At 32.5% G+C, this 21400-nt stretch overlaps 2 protein-coding genes across 5 annotated transcripts; one reads left to right on the top strand and one right to left on the bottom strand.

The window, feature by feature from the left end:
- The first annotated feature begins 284 nt into the window (after positions 1-284).
- On the top strand, positions 285-12761 carry LOC113863129. Of its 4 annotated transcripts, XM_027496564.1 has the most exons (12): positions 285-336; positions 413-496; positions 983-1436; positions 1978-2025; positions 3093-3137; positions 3238-3473; positions 3629-3711; positions 4014-4124; positions 5831-6101; positions 7017-7122; positions 9744-9887; positions 10424-12761. In XM_027496564.1, exons 9-12 carry the CDS (start codon positions 5839-5841, stop codon positions 10679-10681), a joined length of 771 nt encoding a protein of 256 aa, XP_027352365.1. In that variant the 5' UTR covers positions 285-336; positions 413-496; positions 983-1436; positions 1978-2025; positions 3093-3137; positions 3238-3473; positions 3629-3711; positions 4014-4124; positions 5831-5838; the 3' UTR covers positions 10682-12761. The 4 variants fall into 4 exon arrangements, with proteins under 4 accessions (XP_027352365.1, XP_027352366.1, XP_027352364.1 ...); XM_027496565.1 differs by having other exon boundaries at positions 1305-1436; positions 3629-4124; XM_027496563.1 differs by lacking the exons at positions 285-336; positions 413-496; positions 983-1436; positions 1978-2025 and adding an exon at positions 2800-2959 and having other exon boundaries at positions 3629-4124.
- Positions 12762-12870: 109 nt separating this feature from the next.
- LOC113862239 (5'-adenylylsulfate reductase-like 5) lies at positions 12871-15381 on the bottom strand. Its single transcript, XM_027495338.1, has 4 exons — positions 15340-15381; positions 14137-14318; positions 13717-13841; positions 12871-13487 (listed from the first exon to the last, which is right to left on the bottom strand). Exons 1-4 carry the CDS (start codon positions 15379-15381, stop codon positions 13069-13071), a joined length of 768 nt encoding a protein of 255 aa, XP_027351139.1. The 3' UTR covers positions 12871-13068.
- Between the last annotated feature and the right edge of the window lie 6019 nt (positions 15382-21400).

Here is a 21400-nt window from a genome sequence, read left to right as displayed (position 1 = left end):
ATAAATATCATTTCTTGGCGCGGGAATGAGATGAACTTGAAAGAGAAAAAGCAAAAACAGAGAAAAATTTTAATTAAGGTTTATCTTTAAAATTAGAGCTAAAGCCCTAGGATTAGGTTGGATCGTATCCAACTCTAAAATAATTTATTAAATCTTATTTTAATAGTAATTAAAATAATTTAATTTGACCCAAATTATTTAGTCCATATATTATGGGCCGGATACCCATGGGTTGGTCTGACCCAAAAAATACTCTCAAATACTTTAATTCTAATTTTTTCAACATTCTCAACCCTGACACTTTCTTCGATGCAATCACTCACCGTCTTCATCGAGGTTACCTAAATCCCTTTTTATCTCAATTAGAATTCAATATTTCCTCTCTTGAATTTGGCATTGAATTCGACTGCAGAAACTGTTCTACATTCAGATTAGCTACACCTTTCGCTCTCAATCTCCCCACATTTAATCTTCTTCTTCCTCATCAACTGCCCAGGTTTCAATCTTTTTTGTTTGCTTAAACATTTTTTTGTTCAAAGCGTGTTCTTATTCTGTTTTGAAGAATGTTAAAGTTCTCTTTTTTGTGACATTAGCAAATAGCAATGCATGAAAAGAAAAGGTGGGAGTTTTAGGTTTTGCACAAAATTAAGGAGGGGTAGAAATTTTTTTTTAAGATAAAATACACGTTATTAATATAGTATTATGGTTTGTTTGTTTGTTCCCCAGTAGTGGTAGATCTCTGACCTTACTATCTTTATTGAGAATGCTACTTTGTTAGTTGAAAAATGTTTTAGGAAAGAGTTATATTTTTATTCTCACTGTTTGCTCATAAGAGTAGCGGTATATGATACGAAACAATTGTGCGTTTTATTTCTTTCTGAATGCTATTAATGAGAAAGTTAGCATAGTGTTAATTGGATACTCAAATCAGCATAATTTGTTTGCTATTAGCTGAGGTTACAAAAATACCACTTTTCTTCAGTGCTGCTGGATTTCTCTGTTTCCACCTAGTGAAGCTCATGGCTTGACGTAAACATGCTATTCAACTACATAGCTTCCTTACTTCAACCTGCGCTGTGCATAATTGGTTATGATCTTCTATACTAACATGTTTCGGTCTTCTGCTTTTCGGTTGACATCAAATGATTGTTTAAATTTTTGTTGGATTCCTCTATTTTCCTCCCATCCATGCTTTTGTGGTTTTGGCAATCAAGAAATATTTACTGCAAACGTGACTTATTAGTCCAGAGCTTCCTGAAATTACTGTAATATGATGTTTTTTATTATAAGAGTTGGTTTTGCAGAGACTGGTCCAGCATCAGCCCACACAGTACACTACATCAGAGGAGTTAAGTATTGGGAAGATCAAGTTTAAAGCATTTGATCTTGGGGGTCATCAGATTGCTCGCAGAGTTTGGAAAGATTACTATGCCCAGGTCTGTCTTCTCTTCTCGCAACATACTTTGTGGCGACTGTAGCCTTCAAAAGAAATTATCTTAATCATGCATTGTTTGAAAATTATGGTTGGATACCACTAACCCTTCCCTAGATATATTAAGATCTTAGTCTTGCTTTCTGATGCAATATTTTTTTCCCTCTGATATATTATAGTGATTACAGTTTTGGATACCATTAAACCACTGTTGGATTTGATCACTCCAAGATATAAATCTTATCCTAGAATGTAGTTAATCATGAATAATAAGTAGTAACTTGAAAGTATAAAAATCATCGATCCTCTGAATAAAAATAAAATAGCAGATTAATATGTTTGCAAGTATATTTCATATCATATGTTATTTAGTTACTGATATTTCAAAAATCACTTGTTAGCCAAAAGAAGGTGATGATTAACGAGCCCAATATTTACTGTCTGTGAAGATGATGCTTCTTTTTTTTTTCCCTGGTATTTTGCCTTCGACTTGATTTTGTTGTTCAATTTGCTGAGTTTTTGTTATTCTATGTTGGTTTGAGCAGATTTGAAAGCACAAGAAATACAAGCAAAAGATCTTATCAAACTATCCAGTAAGTTTTCTGCTGAATGTCAGATTTAGAACAACCATTTTACTCATTTATAATTTGAAAATTTTATAGATGGGTTTATGTAAATCTAGATTGTTTATAGAAATTATGTTACTGACTGTTAACTTATTTTATTCCACCATTGTTTATAGATGGATTGATGTTTTATTTTGCTGTTATTGCACTAATGATTGATAGTTAATTATGAAATTAAATTTGAGTTGAAAACTTACAATTGCTGGAATTTTTTTTGGCCCTTGAAGCCCTGACTACCTTGACCCACAGGACTTTTTGACTCATAGAGTTTTTGATTTATGGGACTTTTTGGCCCATAAGAATTTTTGACCCTAAGCCACATGGATTAGGACTAGGGCTGAGATAATTGGGCTTTTTGACAGCTCTATTTAAAATTTTTAAAAATACATATATATTTTAATATTCTATTATATAATACTGCATATATTTTTATAAACTCTGCTTAATCCAGAATTATTCAAATATATAAGAAATAGGGAGGCACTTAACTTGATAATAATATAATTGGGATCTGACGACTGTATAGATTCCGTTAATGTAGTTAACGTCGTGAGAGAAAACAATAACAGCGAAAGGGCAAAGATGAACGCCGTAACAGGGTTCGTAATAGGAGACCGTGAAAGGTTTGAGGAAAGGCGTGAGATTGTTGATCTACGGTCATGAACTGAGGAAGTGAACGGTTGGCGCAAAGGAGTGTAGTACAAGATGTATATAAACACCTCCATCGATGGAAACACATCATTTCTTTCTATCGCAAGAAGAACCTGCTTCCTCTTTTACACTCCTCTTTCTTCTTCTTCTACATTATCTTCCATAACTCTCTGCTCCGCAATTTACGAGACTAATTGTGATAACTGAAACTTTAATGTTGAGGATCTGACACTTCTCAAGATAGAATGAGGTCTAACATTTAGAAAGAAAGCCTCTGATTCTTCTTTTTTGTTTTTCTTTTTGGCCCCGATAAGAGATAAGCTTTTTTTACATCGACTTCAATTTTTTTCCCCTAAATTTTTTTGTCTCTTTTTTGTTTTCAGATGCACTTTCGAAGGGTAGTTGCTGGAGTCTGTCGGAATTTCATTGTAAATTTTCGAATGAATTCTGTTCTGAAGATTTCCTTCATTCATTGTTTCATTTTTGGCCTCTTTGCTAAGTTATTCATGGTTTTCTGGGCTTTTGCAGATACATTTCTCTTGAGAAATAGAAGGATTTTGGAACTGTCTGGTAATTCTAGATTACACAGATGATCATCGTTTCCCGGTGTTAATAGCTATCATTGCGGATAGAAGCATTGAAATGTCATTATTAGTTGAGTTTCACAAATAGATTTGCATTTTGAAAGCTTCAGAACTGAAATCCGGACACTTTCCCAGTTGTCCTACAACGTGGGACGCGAGTTTTAGCAGAACCAGATTTAGGTGAGAGAAACTAATGTACTTCATCAAAATTACAACTAAATAATTGATTCTCATCACAACCTTGAAGTCTTCGCCGCATCAGTTAGTTCAGTTTTGATTTTCATTTCTGCTGGCTATACTTATCTGATTTCTCTTTGCTGTCTCATTTCTCACAGGAAATTGAAAAATCTTCTCCTTTTCTCTTTCGGTTACCTTAGTTTCAGGAGTTAATCGCTCAACAAGTGTAACTCTTTTTAAGGTAACATTCATTTTCATTAGAGTTGTCAATCAGGGTTATAGCCCAAGACCCAGCCCTGAAAAAACTCATCCAGCCCTAACCCTAGGTTAAATAAAAAATAATAGTTAAGCCCTAAATTATATAATCCAAAATATATGGGTCAAGGTGGGTTGGCCCGGACCCTGAAATACTTCACGCGATACGTTAATCCCCTTTGTCTTTGAGTAAGAACTTTGTCTTTTTTCTCTAAATTACAAGAACCCTAATCCCGTTTCTCTAAATCACACAAAGATTGAAGTGGCTAATGCAATAGATTTCCACAGATTCTCAATTCGCAGATTTCACACATAGATGTAAGTGGCTCCTCCAACACTTATCAGATTCGCTGCTCTGCGAAAGGTGGTCATTCAATATTTCTCAATTCATAGAGCAAGGTAATAGTTACTTTGCAACTCCTTGCATCTTTCATTGATATACATTGGTTTATATACAAGTTGCATTGTGAAACAAACATCAAAACATACGCTACAACCTCCAATGAGCATTTGCTCACCGAGGTGGCATCTTCTTCCAAATACATATAACTAGTAAAAATTTACAATTCCAAACATAAGCTAACTAAAATCTAAGCTCTTAGACATTAATATTGCAAAATTTTTCACCCATTCGGTTCTGAACAGCTTTCACTGCAGCAACTCTAGCATCAGTGGCAGCCTTGTTTGCAGCTATTACTGCTTTGCTCACTTGCTTATCCTTATGGGGAAGGTTTATAGCATTTTTTGTTGTTTTTCTAGCAGCCTGCAATTTAAACCCGCCAAAGGGAACAAACATTCATCAGAACAGCAACATCATTTTTCTAAAGAGATTATAGGAAGGAAACAATCATAACTTGTTCTAAGATTGTAAGTGTAATAGCACGTTTGGATTCATGGTTGATCTACTAGTTGTAAGACAAATATTTTAAGGTGTTATCAAAATCACTAATTCCAACTTTATAAAACTCACGCTTAACAAAATTCAGGTTAAGGATTTTATAAGTCAGATATTAAAGAGGTTTAAGCAACCAGTTACAATCTTAGGCCAAAACAACGTGAATGTTAATGAGTAAATGACCTTGAACTGCTCGAAGGATAGAATCATTTAGTGGTGGAAGAGAGTGCTTGAGGTCATAGTCTACAATAGCTTTCCATGTAATAACATTAGGTTTTACCAGAATAGGAACTTCGCGATACAACTATTATAAGTACAATTAGTATCACAAACTGTTAGCATGAACTTGAAAATATAAATTTAATTTATATCTATTGAACTCATATGCAAAGCATATACAAATGTTTGCTCTATTCTGTTTTGGTTTGGAAGTTTTTCTTTGTTTTCTTCTTCTAAATTTTCTGCTCATTTATGCACCATCTATTCTATTAATTATAATCATTTTTTTACTTTATTTATGTAAAATAATTGTTACATTTTAAATAATTATATGCATAGAACTTAATAGACAGTTTTTTTACGATAAAAGTATACTTTTAAATTAATTTAAAATATAAAAATAAACTAAAATAAGTTTAAATTGTCAAATTTATTAGTATAATATCCATTGTAACATAGAAGCAAGGGATACTTTAGATAAATTAAACGTTTATTTTTATTAGTATAAAAATAAACGTTATTTCTTTAAATTAAGATAAATTAACGTTTATTTTTATAACAAGTAAATGCATAATTTTCGATATTTTAGTTGTTCCCTTGCATTCAAGAGAACCCATGCGACCGTTGTTTACTCACTCTTCACACCTCATACTACTTCATTCCTCAGCATCTGCACTTGCATAGTAAGTAAACTCTAATTCATTGAACTTCATTTCTCTTCTGTGTACAAACCTTCTGTGCTCCCCAGATTTTTAAATTCAATAGTTTTCTAACTTGCTCGTTCTATTTGAATGTACATGCGCTACCATTAGGGTTTGAATGGATATTGCTTTTCTCTTTTAGATGTGAAAACTTTCTTTTCAGTTTATAGTTCTATGTCTATTGTTTAGATTATAGTTTCTGTATTTTATTTCTCATAACTGTGTTCTTATGTGTCCACCATGGATGTGTTGCGCGCCATCTATTTATTGACAATGGCTTCTGAATGCAGGTTTCGTAATGGAGGACGGAGACAACATTTTGGATGCCATAAATGAGGAGGATAACTTCGATGATGTGGATGACGATGTTGACATGGTTGATGTTGAAGAAGGAGAGTTGATAGAGCCTGATTCCCAAAATGTTTTTGGACAAAGCAGTGCTGGAAATATCAATGAAGCAAATCAAGAACCTAATAGTAAGAACCACAGGCGTAGGGGTAGCAAGAAGAAGAATAAGAGAAAGAGGAAGAGTTCTGGATCTAATCCTGTGGATATAAACAGGTTGAACATTCTTCCCAATAGTTATATTGCCTAAGTTTTAAAGTGTAGTAAACCATTGAAATTAATTTTTTATTGGAGTATGGTACTCATTATTCACAAATGTCATTCAAATAAATGACATTGGTACCACAAAAAAGACAATGTTTGGATACATCCCATATCCAATTTCTGCTCAAAGCTCTTTGCTTTGTAGTCTCCCCCAAACTGAAATCGCCAGCTCAGAAACAATTGGAACATGCAGTTCTGATCCCTTTGGCCATTCATTTTTGCTGTTTTTCTTTGTTTCCTTTCACCTCGTGCAACAGTGTTGTCTCATTTTGTTTCCATGTTGTCCTCTCCTCCCTGTTTAACTTAGAGGAAGAGATGGATGGTCTGAGTGAAAGGAATGACACTAACTTCTCTCCTGATCTCAAGATAATGAAAGTACAAGTGATGCTAAGGCCAAGGGCAAAGCCATAGTTGGGAAAGAGGTGGTGCTCCACCTGATGCTTAATGAGCAACACCAAGCCCCCCTGCAGTTGAAATTAGACCTAACATTGTAGTTGTGTATAATATTTACTAGTTTATGTGGTTCTTTACATTTTGTTATGTAGGATAATTGAATTCATAATTAATTATGATTTTTTTTATTGTCTTTTGATTTGATAACAATTCTGCAGTTATTTAAATCATGGTTTATCCAATAGTAAATCCCTGAAGCATTGCTGATGACTTAATAAGCTCATTTATATTTTGACCCAATAGAATTTGAAGCATTGCTTGCTACTCTTTGGCTATCCTAAGTCATATAGTATACAATTCGCCACCCTATAGTAAACCAAATGTGGGTATAAGGTTTTTTCTGTTTGTGACATTAACAAATTTTAGCAGCTTTCTTGCCCGCCGATTGAATTTCTAACAAATTGTGTTTTTCAGATTTGTGCTAGATACATGTCGACGTTTGAAAGAGAAAAAGTCATACATGCTATACACTGCTGTAGGTTGCCTTGGGGTCTCTGCATTAAGTGATCTCATCAAAGAGGTAGTGAAACCTTGTTATACACTCAAGTTAGTTTAATAAGCAAGCTTACTGTATTTGTTTTTATTTCTGTAATTTTTTTTTTATGTGAAATACCATGACCACTAGGAAATTGGAAAATAATTTAAGAACTACCTAAATATTAATGCATCATATGACTTTGATACTATTGATGATTGAGTTTAACAACTGGTATGATTTTATCTACCCATAGGATCTTCTGACTCAACTATCTTTTTTTTCTTTCATCAAATTCTGCTAAAGGATTTACTTTTAATTGTATTATTGTACTGGAATTTGCAGTCTCCCTTCAGTAAATTTCTTACCATTGCATCTTGTCTTAGTTTCTACTAGTTGTCTCTGTCCTCGTATACTGAATTCATAAGTCTGAGTAGTGAAATCTCCCTTTTTCCCCCCAATTATATGGAATTTGTTGTCCCTAAAGATTGATTGCCTATGTTGGTGTTGGTTTGGTGGGATTACTCTGAGGTGTAGCTTTTGGCACCATGCACAGTTGTTAGAATGATCTTTATTTACTAGTTTGTCTTATTTTAGCCGCTTGAACTCCTCATGTGATGGCAACTTTCCACAACATTGGTTCTAATCTTACAAATGTTGTAACGTTTACATGGTCATAGGGCTACTTTTTGAATATTACCATTCTTGGCTTCATTCACTGGTTGAATGGCTTCCACTCTTAGTTTCCTACTTGATGTGCATTCTATTTCATAAAAATAGTTTTTTTTTCATGAATTATTTTCCTTTCTTTATCGAGAATGTGGTTATGGTTGGGAGTACACATTATTTGTTCATTTATTGTTGAGTTAAGGTTCTACAAGATTTGGGCAAGCTTTGACCTGGTTATTCTTATCCACTCTTTCGAGCACCATATGGCCAGTCATAATTTCTGATGTATTCAATTTTGTCCCTAACTGCAGATTTTCTTCTCCTTCCAACTCTCTGCTTGAGCTTCAGTGTTCCTGGCTGAACCCCTTTATTATTTACTAAAGTGAAGGTTGATGTCCATATTTTTTGCTTCATGTTGTCAAGTATTGTAATACGTATGTACAGAATGTTTTCTTTTTTCATCCCCACAATCAAATTACTAAGTTGTGCAATGGTAGGCTGGTGAAGAGGAAACTGATAATTATTAATTAAGGGCCCATTTGTTTAAACATAAAAAAATCAATTCTATGATATAACTTCTTTCAAACTTATTTTTAGGAAACTACTTTTTTAGCTTCTGAACAAAAAATCTAAAATAACTTGTTTTAAGGTTTATGAAACATTTTTCCATAAAATAAAGGAATGAAAACAAACAGGTCCTTGGTCATTTTTGTTCCCCTCAATGTAGCAATGAACAATTTCAAAGCAAATTTGAATATCTCTCTAAATGTACAGTGCAATGCCACAAGGATTAATTTACTTAAAACATGATCTCGTTTTTTACAGGCAAATGCTAACCAGTGCTCTTAGGGTACCGTTTAGCAGGACCTTTTTTAATATTGTATCTTTCTTTATTTTTGTTCAATCAAATGATAATACCTAATAGCTAATTGATGAAAGAACTACTGATGTTACAGCTAAGATTTTAATGTAAACATACTAGGCATTATTAGGCATTCTCTTAATAAATTGTAGGCCAGCATTTAGTTTAATTGGGTTTACCCTAAAACTTAAATGTGAAATAATCACACTGGAAGTTGTATTTAACTGTACTTCTAGTTTTCTTTTGTTGGAAAAGCTTTTGACTTTTGGGCATCTCTAGCTGGAATCTGTAGCTGTATGATTGTTAGGATTTCTGCACTATCAAGCAGTAGGACTGGGGACTTCTTGGTTGAAATTTTGTAAAATTATACCCTATGAAGAGCAGTTACTCTCCATTTGATGTAGTGACTTTGGCATTATATTTTGGTTTACAAGCACTCTTTTTTCCTCTACTGTGTTTAATTTTGGTCATCCAATGGATATGTTCCCTTAATTTTTTAATTGCTACACTTGAGTCTTTTTGTTAGTCTCCCTCTACCTAAATCCTACAAATCCTCCTATTCTACTTAAATCTTTACAAACAAAACTGGTCAAACTATTCTAAACTCCCTTCTAGTCTAACCTACCAATCAAAGCATCAGGTTTAATGATCCAATATCAGAAAAACTTTAATTTTTACCCTCTTTAAAATGCCAACCTTATAAACTTCAAATTTCATCAAAATTTCACCAAATCTATGGCTTATAAAACTTTCAAATTATTTAAGATCTCAAGTCTATCCTAGACCCCTAATTTTTTTTAGCAGAAAATGAGGATTTCAGGTTTCTAGGTAGAGAAAAACTGACTGAAAGACTTGATTGTAATAATAAAAAATATTACAGGACTAAATTTTAGTAAATCATGCATTAGTAAAAGACAAAAAAATACAGTTAAGCCTTATTTGTTACATGTGTCATATGCTTTGATGGAATCACAGTAGATAATATCCACTATTTGTATATTATGTATTGATGAGATATGATTGCTTAAATTTTAGACTGAAATGTCCCATTTTTATTCTTATTCTCTTTTGTTATTTTCTAGTCTGTGCAAGTTGATATGTTGTAAACTTGTATAATGATGTGTGGAGCTTGCAGGTGGATGCAATACAAGCTTGTGGAGGCCAGAAAACTGCTGATGGTAGACGATTCCGTACAGGGGGTGGCATATTGTGGAGCATCTTAAAGGTTAGGGAACCAAAGGTCTACAAAGAGATAATGAAAAAAGCAAGGGAATTTGAGGTTTGTGATTAACCTTTGAATTTTTAGTGTGATACTCGTCTTAAAAAGGAAAAGTAATTATGCTCCCATTTATGCAGTGATAATGAAGGGTTATTTTTAGTGTCTGGTGGGGGTGTTTATCAACTGTCTAGGATCCCATAAAAGGGGCAACAAATATGGAAATAATATTTATTTCATGAGAGGAGTGAAACAATTATGATACTGAATGAGGTGGAATATAACATCATCTGCTCTTGTAAATAAATACATGCAGGGTAACAAGAAGCCTTAGTGTGGTTGTTCACAAAACTAAGATTGGTATTATTTCAGCAGTCCCACTGCATGTTTGTAGTAAGAACGTGTTATGAACCAAAGAAAGATTTTGTCGAATGAACATAAGATGAGAAAGAAAACTTCTCGTTCAATGGTTTCTCCTTACAAAGGACAACTGTTATCAATTGTAATTAATTATGAGGAACCAACTCGGCAAATTGTTCTTTGCTTTGTGATAACTACTTTTGTTTTTGTCTTTTCTCATCATTGTTAAAAAAATGCAGAAACAATTCAAGCAGCCAAATGTAAAGCAACGACTTGTGCCAAAGAAAGAGGATTCTTCTCAAGTAGTGCCCTTTTCATTTGTTGGCAGGGATCAGGGCAGTATTTCGGACGGTGATTTTTGTGCATCCCAAACTCAAAATCAACATAAACCAGTAACTTCTGCAGAAAAGCCTATCTCTGTTCATGATAGGTTAAGGATACCTGTATCCTATGATGATAACCTGCTTGGAGAGCATGCAGTCAATGATGCAACCTGAGTCTGGAAGTAAATGGGTAACTTTTAATTCTTTTTGTTAATTTTAATTTACCTATTTTTAAAAGCAAAACAAAAAAAATGTTTTGATGATTGATTAAATTTAATATATGAATTCATTTGTTTTCTTTATTATACTTGGTGCCTTGAACAAAAAATATGTAGCTTCTTCCCTAATGTGAATGTCAGCTGGTTCCTTAGCAGATAGGATGTGTTAGCTATCAGTTACATTGATTAGCAATGATTGTGTAGCTGCGTAAAATGTTACGATTATGTAGAGTGTGATACTGCTGAATATAAATAGATGTTAGTGGGTCATTTTCTATTGTAAATCAGTGGCCAAAACTATGGCCTAAAGTTTGAAATTGAAATTATTTGGCCGCTTCTTTGTACGCATTCACAGCTGTCAAATAATTAAACATAAACGTGATAACAATGTTAAAAGGGACAGAAAATGAAGAGAGAGAGAGAGAGAGAGAAGAAAACACAAAAAATTGCATAACAAAATGAACCTGCATTCATGACTCTTGTTCATATGGAAAAGGACTTGAGAGTTTCATTCGGATGATTTAATCCTCATCGGTTAAAATTGAAACATGAAGAAATGGAATTTTGTGGATTCATATATCTTTGTTGATACATTAGAAACTCTTATTATCAACATAACCAGCATTTGGTATTGATGTGAAATTCAGATATTTTGCGTTTCTGTGTGATGGTTAAACGCTAATGAAATATCTTTTCCCATGGATCTTTACAATATTCTGTTATATCTGTGAAATTTAATTAATCGATTTTCTTAACCTATACAACACCGCACATAATAAGATATAAATAAGTAGTATATATATTTTTTATTGAAAATTATATCATTTAACCATATCAATACATTAAATTGCATCAGTTTGTAAATCATTTTTAAAAAAAACTTATTATATATAACTTGTACCTTCTGAGTGAATTTTTAGATAACTTCTTGTAGAAGAAAAAAATTAATATAAATAATGAATAATTACTTAATAGATCCTTTTTGGCTGTTTTAAGGGAAAAAATTATCATTCAAGTGTTGGAAGAATTCACACCAAAACCCAAACTTTGAGGAGACTGCGGAATTCACACCCTAACTTGAAGGATCACAAATTGTACATAATTAAACTTCCTAATGGAGGCTTTTTGCCTTAAAATTTCCATGCAAACCAAACAGGGCATAGTTAAACATGCTCCAATCAAACTTTACATAGGCACCAGCCAATCATAACATAAATAGAGTTTTACAGAAATAAAGAAAAAAAAAAATCAGTAGAAGAGTTGGCATAGTGGAAAAAACTGGAAGCAGCAAGAGCTGACTAAAGAACTGAAAGCTCTTACAGCAAAGCCCAAGTTTCATAATTTGGACTTACCTCTGCTTGAATAGATGGCGTAAGGGCTAACACCCCATGGGCATAGTCAAGTGATTAAGCATTCACATGAAAAAGATTTGCCATTTTTCCACCTATTTTTGCAACAGAAACTAAAACATATAAACCAATAGCTTTGCTTATTTTACATCTGTTCACGTCCATAGTTAATTCAACCAGCCCAATAGAAGTTCTTATAAAATGATTAAGGCGCGGGTGTTTGAGATCCATAAGCTTTAGTGTGTGTTTAAATTCATATTGAAAAATTAATAAACGTTAATTCAATAATCCAAAGTAGTCACTGCAGAACCAAGCATGCACTTGTTCTTAGAGCAAAATCAATTCCAATAAAGGTGACTCACAAGTCACAAGTGTCTATTATAATTAATAAAACTGATTTAAAGGTGAGACCAATAAATTTTCACATACATATACCAACAATACTACGAAAGTAACAACCCCGTAGTTCAACATTGATTCTTCTAAAGGTAAGCACCCTTAGAACAACAAAAAATAAATCCGTGTTGTCTTTAACAATACAGTAGTACCATAGTTTTGAAAAAGAATGCCAGTGTAACACGAGACAAACTTGAAAATGAGAACCTTTCTTGGTACCAAGTCATTTCACCCAAATATTAATTTAGTAGTTGGAGTATGGTATAATACCTGAATCAATTTCAATAGATATTTCCTCCAAAACTCGAAAAAAAAAACTTTTTATTAAACGTAGACAATGTGTGTATACATTTATACTCACAAATTTACAAAGGAAAGCTGTTCTCAAATATACACACCCCTTCACTTTCTCCCAAAATTCAACATAAACTTTCACGTCTTTAACTAATAACAAAATTAGAGAGAGAGAGAGAGAGAGAGAAACTGTTACGGGTTCCCAAGCTTCACTGCAACTTGAAGATATTATCTGATTAACTCTTCACTACCCTCAAAATGACTATAACAACATGGTTAGTACAAACATTGAGATTTGAGATTATCATCTAGCTGATGAAGATGACTCACCCAGAGAAACAGAAGCCAGAGATGATGCCCAAACTTGGGCACTCCTTGCCCTTTCATGAAAGTTCCTGGTCTTGCAGAGTCTTAGCTTGGTCAAAACCCTCTTCACATCAACTAAGTTAAGAACACGCCCTACCATGTGGCTTGTCTCGCCAAATATTTGCAAGTTCAAACGAGGAACATAGGATGCCCAGAATGCTTGGAGACGCAACATAATCTCAGGAAACACAAACAGAATAATCCTCAGACCGAGAAACAACATAGATAATGCTAAGTAAGGTTCCCTGCTTGATATTTCTTTGAGAGAGAAGCCCATCAATGACTTCATAGTTGAATGTTCATCAATAATCAAGTTGCTTAGTCCACCAACAACAATGTTGTCCCTTGCTTCAAATCCTGAGACATGGTAAGGTTATTATCATTTATAAGTCATGGAAGGTCTCGAGACTAGGTAAATGGACGTTGTTTTCAACACATTATTTTCCTATGTAAATTCTGAGATTAGAAAAAGGACTACAAAGGATCATTTGTAATAATCATCAAGCTATCAAATTAGAATCAGGTAAAAAAAGTAGTGTAGGAAATTCCACCAGAAATTTACAAACATGATTTAGGATATGCTTACCTGTGTCACTCTCATAAAATTCTACAAGGGCGTTAAGATTGTTGGGACCATGATATCTCAGCCTTGATGACTGGTTCACCAATAAGATAGCAGGCAAACTATGAATTGCATATTTTGAATATAAGCTGCACGGAACAATATATGAACATACAAATCAAGACATTTGTGAAGTTGGTGAATTGATAATGCCAGATTATCTGTTATCTGCCAAGCTTTACTAATTCAATGCACAAATTACAAAGTAGCAGAAAAAATAATCTACTTTAACATTACTTCGTGGCATTAAACTAGCCACATGCAAGCTAGTGAACTACCACCTAACTACTGCAACTTGTATATGAACCCTAAACTTTGAACGTGAAACACAGGTAGGCAAATAAAATTACATAACAGTAACAGAAGCAGAGATAGCTTCAAAACCTTGGTAAAGCTGAGGATTGTTCAAGTGCCACATGTTCTACATGAGGAAACATGGAACTAAGAATCTCAAATTCAGGAACGATTCTATGTGAAAAAGGACGCCAGGAAGCATAGAAGAGTATAGAAATGTATCCAACCCTCTTTTTGTCAGACAAAAGCCCTTCAATGAAATTCCCATCCACCTGAACATACCAAAACAATAAATAAAATACACGTCACCAGAATATGCATATTGATCCAAAATTAAAAACTAACCAAAGAAATCAGTAAAATATAAATAAATCTTCAAATCTATGTAACTAATATTAGAATGAGATTTAAGTTGAGCATATTAATATAGAATTAATGTTTTATACTTCATGCAAATTGATGCTTCTCATCTCATGGTTAAACCAGGAGATCAGTGTTCCAAAATTTAGATCAAGACATGATGTAAAGTAATAAATCTTAATATTTAGATGCATGTATAATATCAAATTATCAATATAAGTTCATCTTTGAGAAAGCTTTTATCAGGAAAAATAATTCGTTCAGCTTTCAATAGCTCTCTAAAGATGTTGCCGCGAATAAATGATGATTTCTTCAAAATAAGCTGAATCAAATACACTAAGTCTAATTAACATCGATGTATGAAAAGAGCCTATTTTCTTGAACCCAATAAAAAAAACCATTCATGTAAAAATTGATTCGCTTTTAAAATTGATATGTGATACCATAATCTAATTCCTGTTATTAATATATAGCCCAATTATTTTGGAAGAAGAATCAAGGTCAATTAGCCAATTGCAAAGTCAAATCTCTGCCACCCATATAAAATTTAGAGTCCATTGTTATCACCTTAAAACTAGGGGTTAGGGATGAGTTTTTCATAAAATGTTTTGTATATATTTCATCCATAAGAATTTCACCCCTCTTTTTAATATATGGCAAACTGATCCTCAAGGCAATGTCTTTCTTATTCTTTTTAACAAGTTGGACAGATTTTTAAAAAAATTATAAGTTTATAAGCCTTCTCATCGTTCTCAATATTTTACTTTTCAAGTCAGGGCAAGCTATATTAGCAAAATATCCAGTTTCATACAGTGAATATCTCACATCAAGGAGAAAGAATGAATGAAAATGTTGGCCACTAAAGTTTTAAAACATGTATATGTGCATAAATTTGGTTTGGAATTGCCTAATTTTAGCAAACATGGGGCTCACTCTGGGTGGAGAAGGGTTGTCCACCGACCCTGAATCCGCCATTTCATTCACTATTCTGAATTGCGTTAGCACAATGGCACTCGCATTCCATTGTAACACTAGTCACCGACGCTCAACCCGTGCCATTTTTATTTGTACGTACATTTAATTCCTAAGAAATTTTGGAATTTGGAAAGATATATATATATATATATATATATATATATATATATATATATATATATTTATAGACAAAACAAATCTTATTAAAAAGAGTTCAAAGGGAACTCAAAACTTATATACACAAAAAATTACTTACTCAGAGAAATAAAAAGCAAAAATATACTTATGCAAAATTAAGACAGATGCAATTTCGTGGGTTCAAATACCAATCAGCTAACATAATAGTTTCTCCCTTACTAACAAGTGATAACCATTTCCAGGATCTCAGAATAATAGAATCTAGGACTTCCCTCTCATCCAAAACACCATTGGAAAATATAATTCTATTTCTATGCAACCACAAAGACCACACTGTACTTATCCAAATAATTAATAAGCATATTCCTTCTCTTTTACTACAGCCAACACCAACCCAAGAAAGCAAGTGAGTCGATAAATCTAAAGGCAAAACCAGTGAGAATCCAAGCTAACGCGCAGTAAAGTACCAGATTTGAGATGAAACTGAGCATGTTAAAAATAAATGAGTTGGAAGTTCCTCCAAACCATGACAGAAACAACAAGTTATATCATCAATTTGAATACCACGATCAATCAGTAAACCTTTACAAGGAAGTGCATTCAACAACAATTGCCAAGAAAAAACCAGACACTTAAGAGGGACCTTCCCTCTCCATAGCCTTTGCAAGGCATCTGCCGTACACTAATCTACACTATTAGGACCACCAAAAAGTTCAAATAGCCATGAATACGCAGATTGCACTGAATAACAACCTGAAGAATCTGCCCTCTATACCCATTTATCTTCTTGTAGTAACTTAATAGAAACTTCATCCACAAGCTCCAACAAAAGATTAAAGCTCGAGATCTCATGTTGAAAGAGTTCTCTTCGCCAACTAACATTCCAAACCCATATAGTGCCATCATGAAAACCATTCTCTACTACACGTGATTCAGCATTTCTCGCCACTGCAAATAATCGCGAAAATGCTTCACACAATCACACCCCTCCTACCCACTTATCTCTCCAAAAAAGAGTGTGTAAACCTACACCCACACTTCTATCAAACTTCTCATCCAGCCATGAATTCCCTTGATGAATAACCTCCAGCAAATCACGCCACCACAAAGAACATCTATTGTGAACTGATGAACGCTGAAGGGAAGAAGCTAATCTTCCATATCTAGATTCCAACACCCGCACCCACAATGAACTAGAACAGTTAACACCTCGCCACAACCATTTATCAAGAAGCGCCCAATTAAACCACTGCACATTCCTAATGCCCAAGCCACCATTCTTCCGCGGTCTACATACAGTTTTCCATTTCACCCAGGGGATTTTAGATCCATCCTTAACACCCTTCCATAAAAAATTCCGTTGGATAGTGACAATTTCCTTTATTACCGACTTCAGCACCTTAAAAAAGGATAACGAGTGCAATGACATAGAATTAAGAACGACATTAATCAAAGTCACCCTACCTCCAATCGATAAATACCTATGCTTCCATGACACTAACCGCTTTTTAAGAGCCTCTAATACACCCTTCCATGCACTAGGCTTTCTCGGGTTAACACCTAACTGTAACCCGAGATACTTTAATTTGGAAAGATATTGGATACGATTATATTATTATTTGTCGTTAATCGAAGATACAGACTCGGTTAGGTCTCTACTCTCTAGTCCCTAGACATCGTGATCGTGTGGTTATACGACGAAATAACACTATCAGTTATAGGTATGATTAATTGTTTGAAATTTTTACCAAAATATTATAAAAAAAAAATAAAAATACTCAAATAAATCCTCACATACTTTATTTACCAATCTAGACTTAATTACTGTTGACAATTTCGGCAATTGAATATAAGTGGAACCGAATTCTGAATTGCATTTTGTAAAGTTTTTTTAATTTTCAAATTTTATTTTATATTTTTATATAATAAAATAAATATTATTATTTTAATTATATTTATATTTTATTAAAATAAATATTTATGATATATTATTGAAATAAATATTTTATTAATTATATATAATAAAATAAGTTTTATTATTTAAATTATGTTTATATTTTTATATTATGTGAAATTGAATAAAAATAATAATAATATTTATTTTACATGTTTATTAAAATTTATTTTACATATTTATGATAATAAATAATTTTTTTGTTTTTTATTATATTATTTAATAAAATTTTGATTTTTTTTAAATGATATTAATATTATATTGTGAAATTATTTTTTGGTAATTTAATATTACATTTTGTTAAAAATAAAAATTACAATAAAAGTTGAGAAATTTTTATATTTTTATAAAATAAAAATTATAATAAAAATTTATTTAATTTTATATTTTTTATAAAATAAATAAAAGTATTAAACAATGATAGACTTTTTTTTAATATACTAATTTTTTATTTATTTATCTCAATCACCCATTTTAATATTTATTTACCTAACTAATAATATTTATCTCAACATGTTTTTATTTATTTTAATAATATTTAATTAATATATATATTAATATTAAAGTTATTAATAAATTAAATAATAAAATTATATTTAATGAAAATAAAATATTAATTTTTTTAAATTAATAAATTAGTTTGCAAAATTATATTAATAAAAATAAAATAATTTGATTTATGATAATATCTTTATTTTTTAATTTATTGTATGCAAAATTAATTAATAAAATCATTAAGATTATTTTTGTTAGATAATATGAAATGAATTTATAGATAAAAAAATTAAATAAAAAAAGATAAACAACAACTAAATGAAACTTTCATAATTAAAATAAAATGAAACAGACATGGAAAGCAGAAAAGAAAATACAAAATACATATTTAATTGGTTAAAAATTAAAAAAGATCTTCTATTGCATATTTTTTCTCTCCATGATGGTCAATATACCTACTGTCATGCCAATCACGAAGTCTTTCTTCAAGTGTTGGGGGTCGTATGTCTTTTTTGTTTCTACAAACAATTCAATCTTTCACCAGTTATGTGTACGTTGAATGCTTGAATGAAGTTCAAATATTTTTTTTCCATTGTGCGATCATTTGTTGCACATCAGAATGATTTTTTATTTCTATGCAATCATAGACGAGTTTTTGGTTGATGACCCGGATCGGTCGTCTATAATTGATTATTGTAATTTGTTTCCTATCTACATAATCCAGTACCTCACTTACATCTTGAAACAATTGATTGAAAGTCCAGTTGTGTTGGATGATCATTCTTATTGGGTGAAGACATTTAAACATAAGGCCATAACCATGTGGACAATTCATGATGGTGGCATGCTGGATAGGTCCCCCAAAATATATTATAGCTTTGCTAGAAGTAATGGATTGAGGGTTTGATGAAGAGCTTGGGGCTGGAGGGTTTAGAAGCGTCATAATTTGTTATGTTGATCTTTGATAGATGACATAAATTTCAATGATTAAAGAGACTGAAAAATTAGATTTCCAAGAAAGCATCTGCACCACATGAACATCAGTTAAAATAGAAAAAGCTTCAAATATAATTAAACCCTCACCACTGTGATTTGATTTGCGATAGTACAAGTTAGTGAACTGGGTGTTATGATCAATGCCTAAAGCATTACAAATTCTTTGTTTCAGCTCCACGAATGTGCACTCATGTGGGATCGTAAATAATTTTGGAGATGAACACTGAAAGCTCACACCTTCGTGATTATGGGTAATCTGGCCATTTCCAAATATAACAACTAGATCAGAATTTGTGAAATTGTCGATGTTTGTTATATCAAAGTCTTCCATCTAAAGTGTCAGATGTTAATGTTATATTTTGTAATGAATGTGTGGTGTTTGTTAACTACATGATATGTCTTTTATAGACAATTTGTAAAGTAGGTGCTTGAAAAAAAAGGATGGTCAGGATCGTTTATAATGTGTTCAATGGTTGAGATTAATTTTATATTTCTTGATATACTATTGAGTGGTCAAATTAAGACATAATGCAACGTGTCATTGTTTTATGAGATTTTTGATAAAAGTTGTCAATGACTTATCTTATTTCAGATGAGACAGTTGAAGTGAGTAGTTGCGGATAAAGTTGGTCTGAGAACATCGTGCAGTGTGTTATTGTCTTTATCAGATTGTTGGTAAGTGTGATAATTTATTAAAGGGTTTTGTGTACAGACATTGACCTTAATAATGGTACCATTAGATTTTTTTGTACGATTAAATTGTTGAGGGATAAGTCTTTTTGTTTATCTTGTTTGCTATTAATATTTATCTTTGTTGTATGTTTGTCATTTATTATTTCCAGTATTGTAATTTTTTGATTTTATTTAATAAAAAAAATAGGATACTTGGTGATTAAAAAGGGTATATGCATAGAAAAGACAAATGATTATACACAGTGGAAACATATTCTAATGACACTCTGACGCAGTGACATAAAACAATTTATTCCTGCCACCCTAACATAAAGTCAATGATAATTTGACACACTGACGCAGTGTCATTAATTTCTGACGTAAAGTTAATGACACTCTGACTCACTAACATAAAACAATTGATTCCTGACACCCTAACGTAAAGTCAATGACAATTTGACACACTGACGCGATGTCATTGATTCCTGACGTAAAGTTAATGACACTCTGACGCACTGATATAAAGCAATTGATTCCTAACATCCTGACATAAAGTCAATGATAATTTGACGCACTGACGCAGTGTCATAGATTCCTGATGTAAAGTTAATGACACTTTGACGCACTGACGCAGTGTCATAGATTCCTGATGTAAAGTTAATGACACTTTGACGCATGGTTCATCATAATAAACAGTATCCCAAATAGTGTAAGACTCCATTGATAAGATGTTTCAATGTGATGCATTGTACACTTTGGTTACAAAACCTTATATAATATCTCTTCTCTTCTCTTGGTCGAATGCATTCCTCAATATTCATATTTTCATTCTTAAAAAATGTCAGCCTCATCTACAACTATGCTATAGAAACAACATCTCCATAGATCAAATGAAGCTCTTGATATGGTAAGATACAATGAGACTTGCTAATGTTTAGATATAATATTAAATAATATTATGTAGATATATATATATATATATATATATATATATATATATATAATATAAATTACAAATACTAAAAATTTATAAGTTGCAATGACATTTATAAAATAAAAAATAACAATAAGAAAATTTTAAAGTCATAATAACAACAATATAAATCAATGGTGGGAAGTAGAAGTTTGAGCGATGTTTAGACATGTCTTCCTTGTGTGACCAGGGGTGTGACAATAAGAACAATTTTTTGCCCGACTTTGTTGTTCTCTAACGTCCATCTCTGTTCTTATCCTACTGGACTTGGGCCGACCCTTTGAAGTTCTTTTCAGTTCTGAATTTGGACACAAAGTTGGACCCGTGTAAGTTGGCCAATAATCTTCGTGTCTGAGTTCTCCAAACTGACCTTCGTATACCTTAAAAACTTGTTGTAAGGTATACACAGGAGATATGTAGATGTCAAAGTTGTGGTGTGCGTGTAAGCATGAGGCATGTACATGCGAGCATGAGATGTGAACCTTTTGGAACTTGCCACAATCACACCACATTTCATCTAACCGTACTGTAAATCTTTCTACGGGTCGAATTTCTGTCGGATGTTGCATTTCTTCGACTAAAAATCTAGTGCTTGTTCTGTTAAAAGAGATGACTCTATGAGTGTTTGCCTTTGACTATGCATCTTGAATTGCTTTAGTTGTAACCTCTGAGTACATATGTCCAGCATTAATCATTGCATATACTTCCCTGCCTCTCTCAATGAAGAACTTATTGCAACGGGTGTATGTTGCCATGACCATGGAGCAAATTGGCAGGTTTCTTGTTTTCTT

Source organism: Abrus precatorius, unplaced genomic scaffold (assembly GCF_003935025.1).
Source record: "Abrus precatorius isolate BTA unplaced genomic scaffold, Abrus_2018 Scaffold3, whole genome shotgun sequence".
NCBI lineage: Eukaryota > Viridiplantae > Streptophyta > Magnoliopsida > Fabales > Fabaceae > Abrus > Abrus precatorius.
This window is presented reverse-complemented; position numbering and strand designations above follow the sequence as displayed.

What these genes read in the sequence shown, in the direction of transcription:
- LOC113863129 (XM_027496565.1), top strand. Translation starts at nt 5,839, where the DNA reads ATGGAGGACGGAGACAACATTTTGGATGCCATAAATGAGGAGGATAAC. An exon ending in TAAGTGATCTCATCAAAGAG is followed by an intron (nt 7,123 to 9,743) that starts GTAGTGAAACCT and finishes TGGAGCTTGCAG; the next exon opens with GTGGATGCAATACAAGCTTG. An exon ending in AAAAAGCAAGGGAATTTGAG is followed by an intron (nt 9,888 to 10,423) that starts GTTTGTGATTAA and finishes AAAAAAATGCAG; the next exon opens with AAACAATTCAAGCAGCCAAA.
- LOC113862239 (XM_027495338.1), bottom strand. Translation starts at nt 15,381, where the DNA reads ATGGCGGATTCAGGGTCGGTGGACAACCCTTCTCCACCCAGA. An exon ending in ACAACCCTTCTCCACCCAGA is followed by an intron (nt 14,319 to 15,339) that starts GTGAGCCCCATG and finishes TGGTATGTTCAG; the next exon opens with GTGGATGGGAATTTCATTGA. An exon ending in CAATCCTCAGCTTTACCAAG is followed by an intron (nt 13,842 to 14,136) that starts GTTTTGAAGCTA and finishes TGTTCCGTGCAG; the next exon opens with CTTATATTCAAAATATGCAA.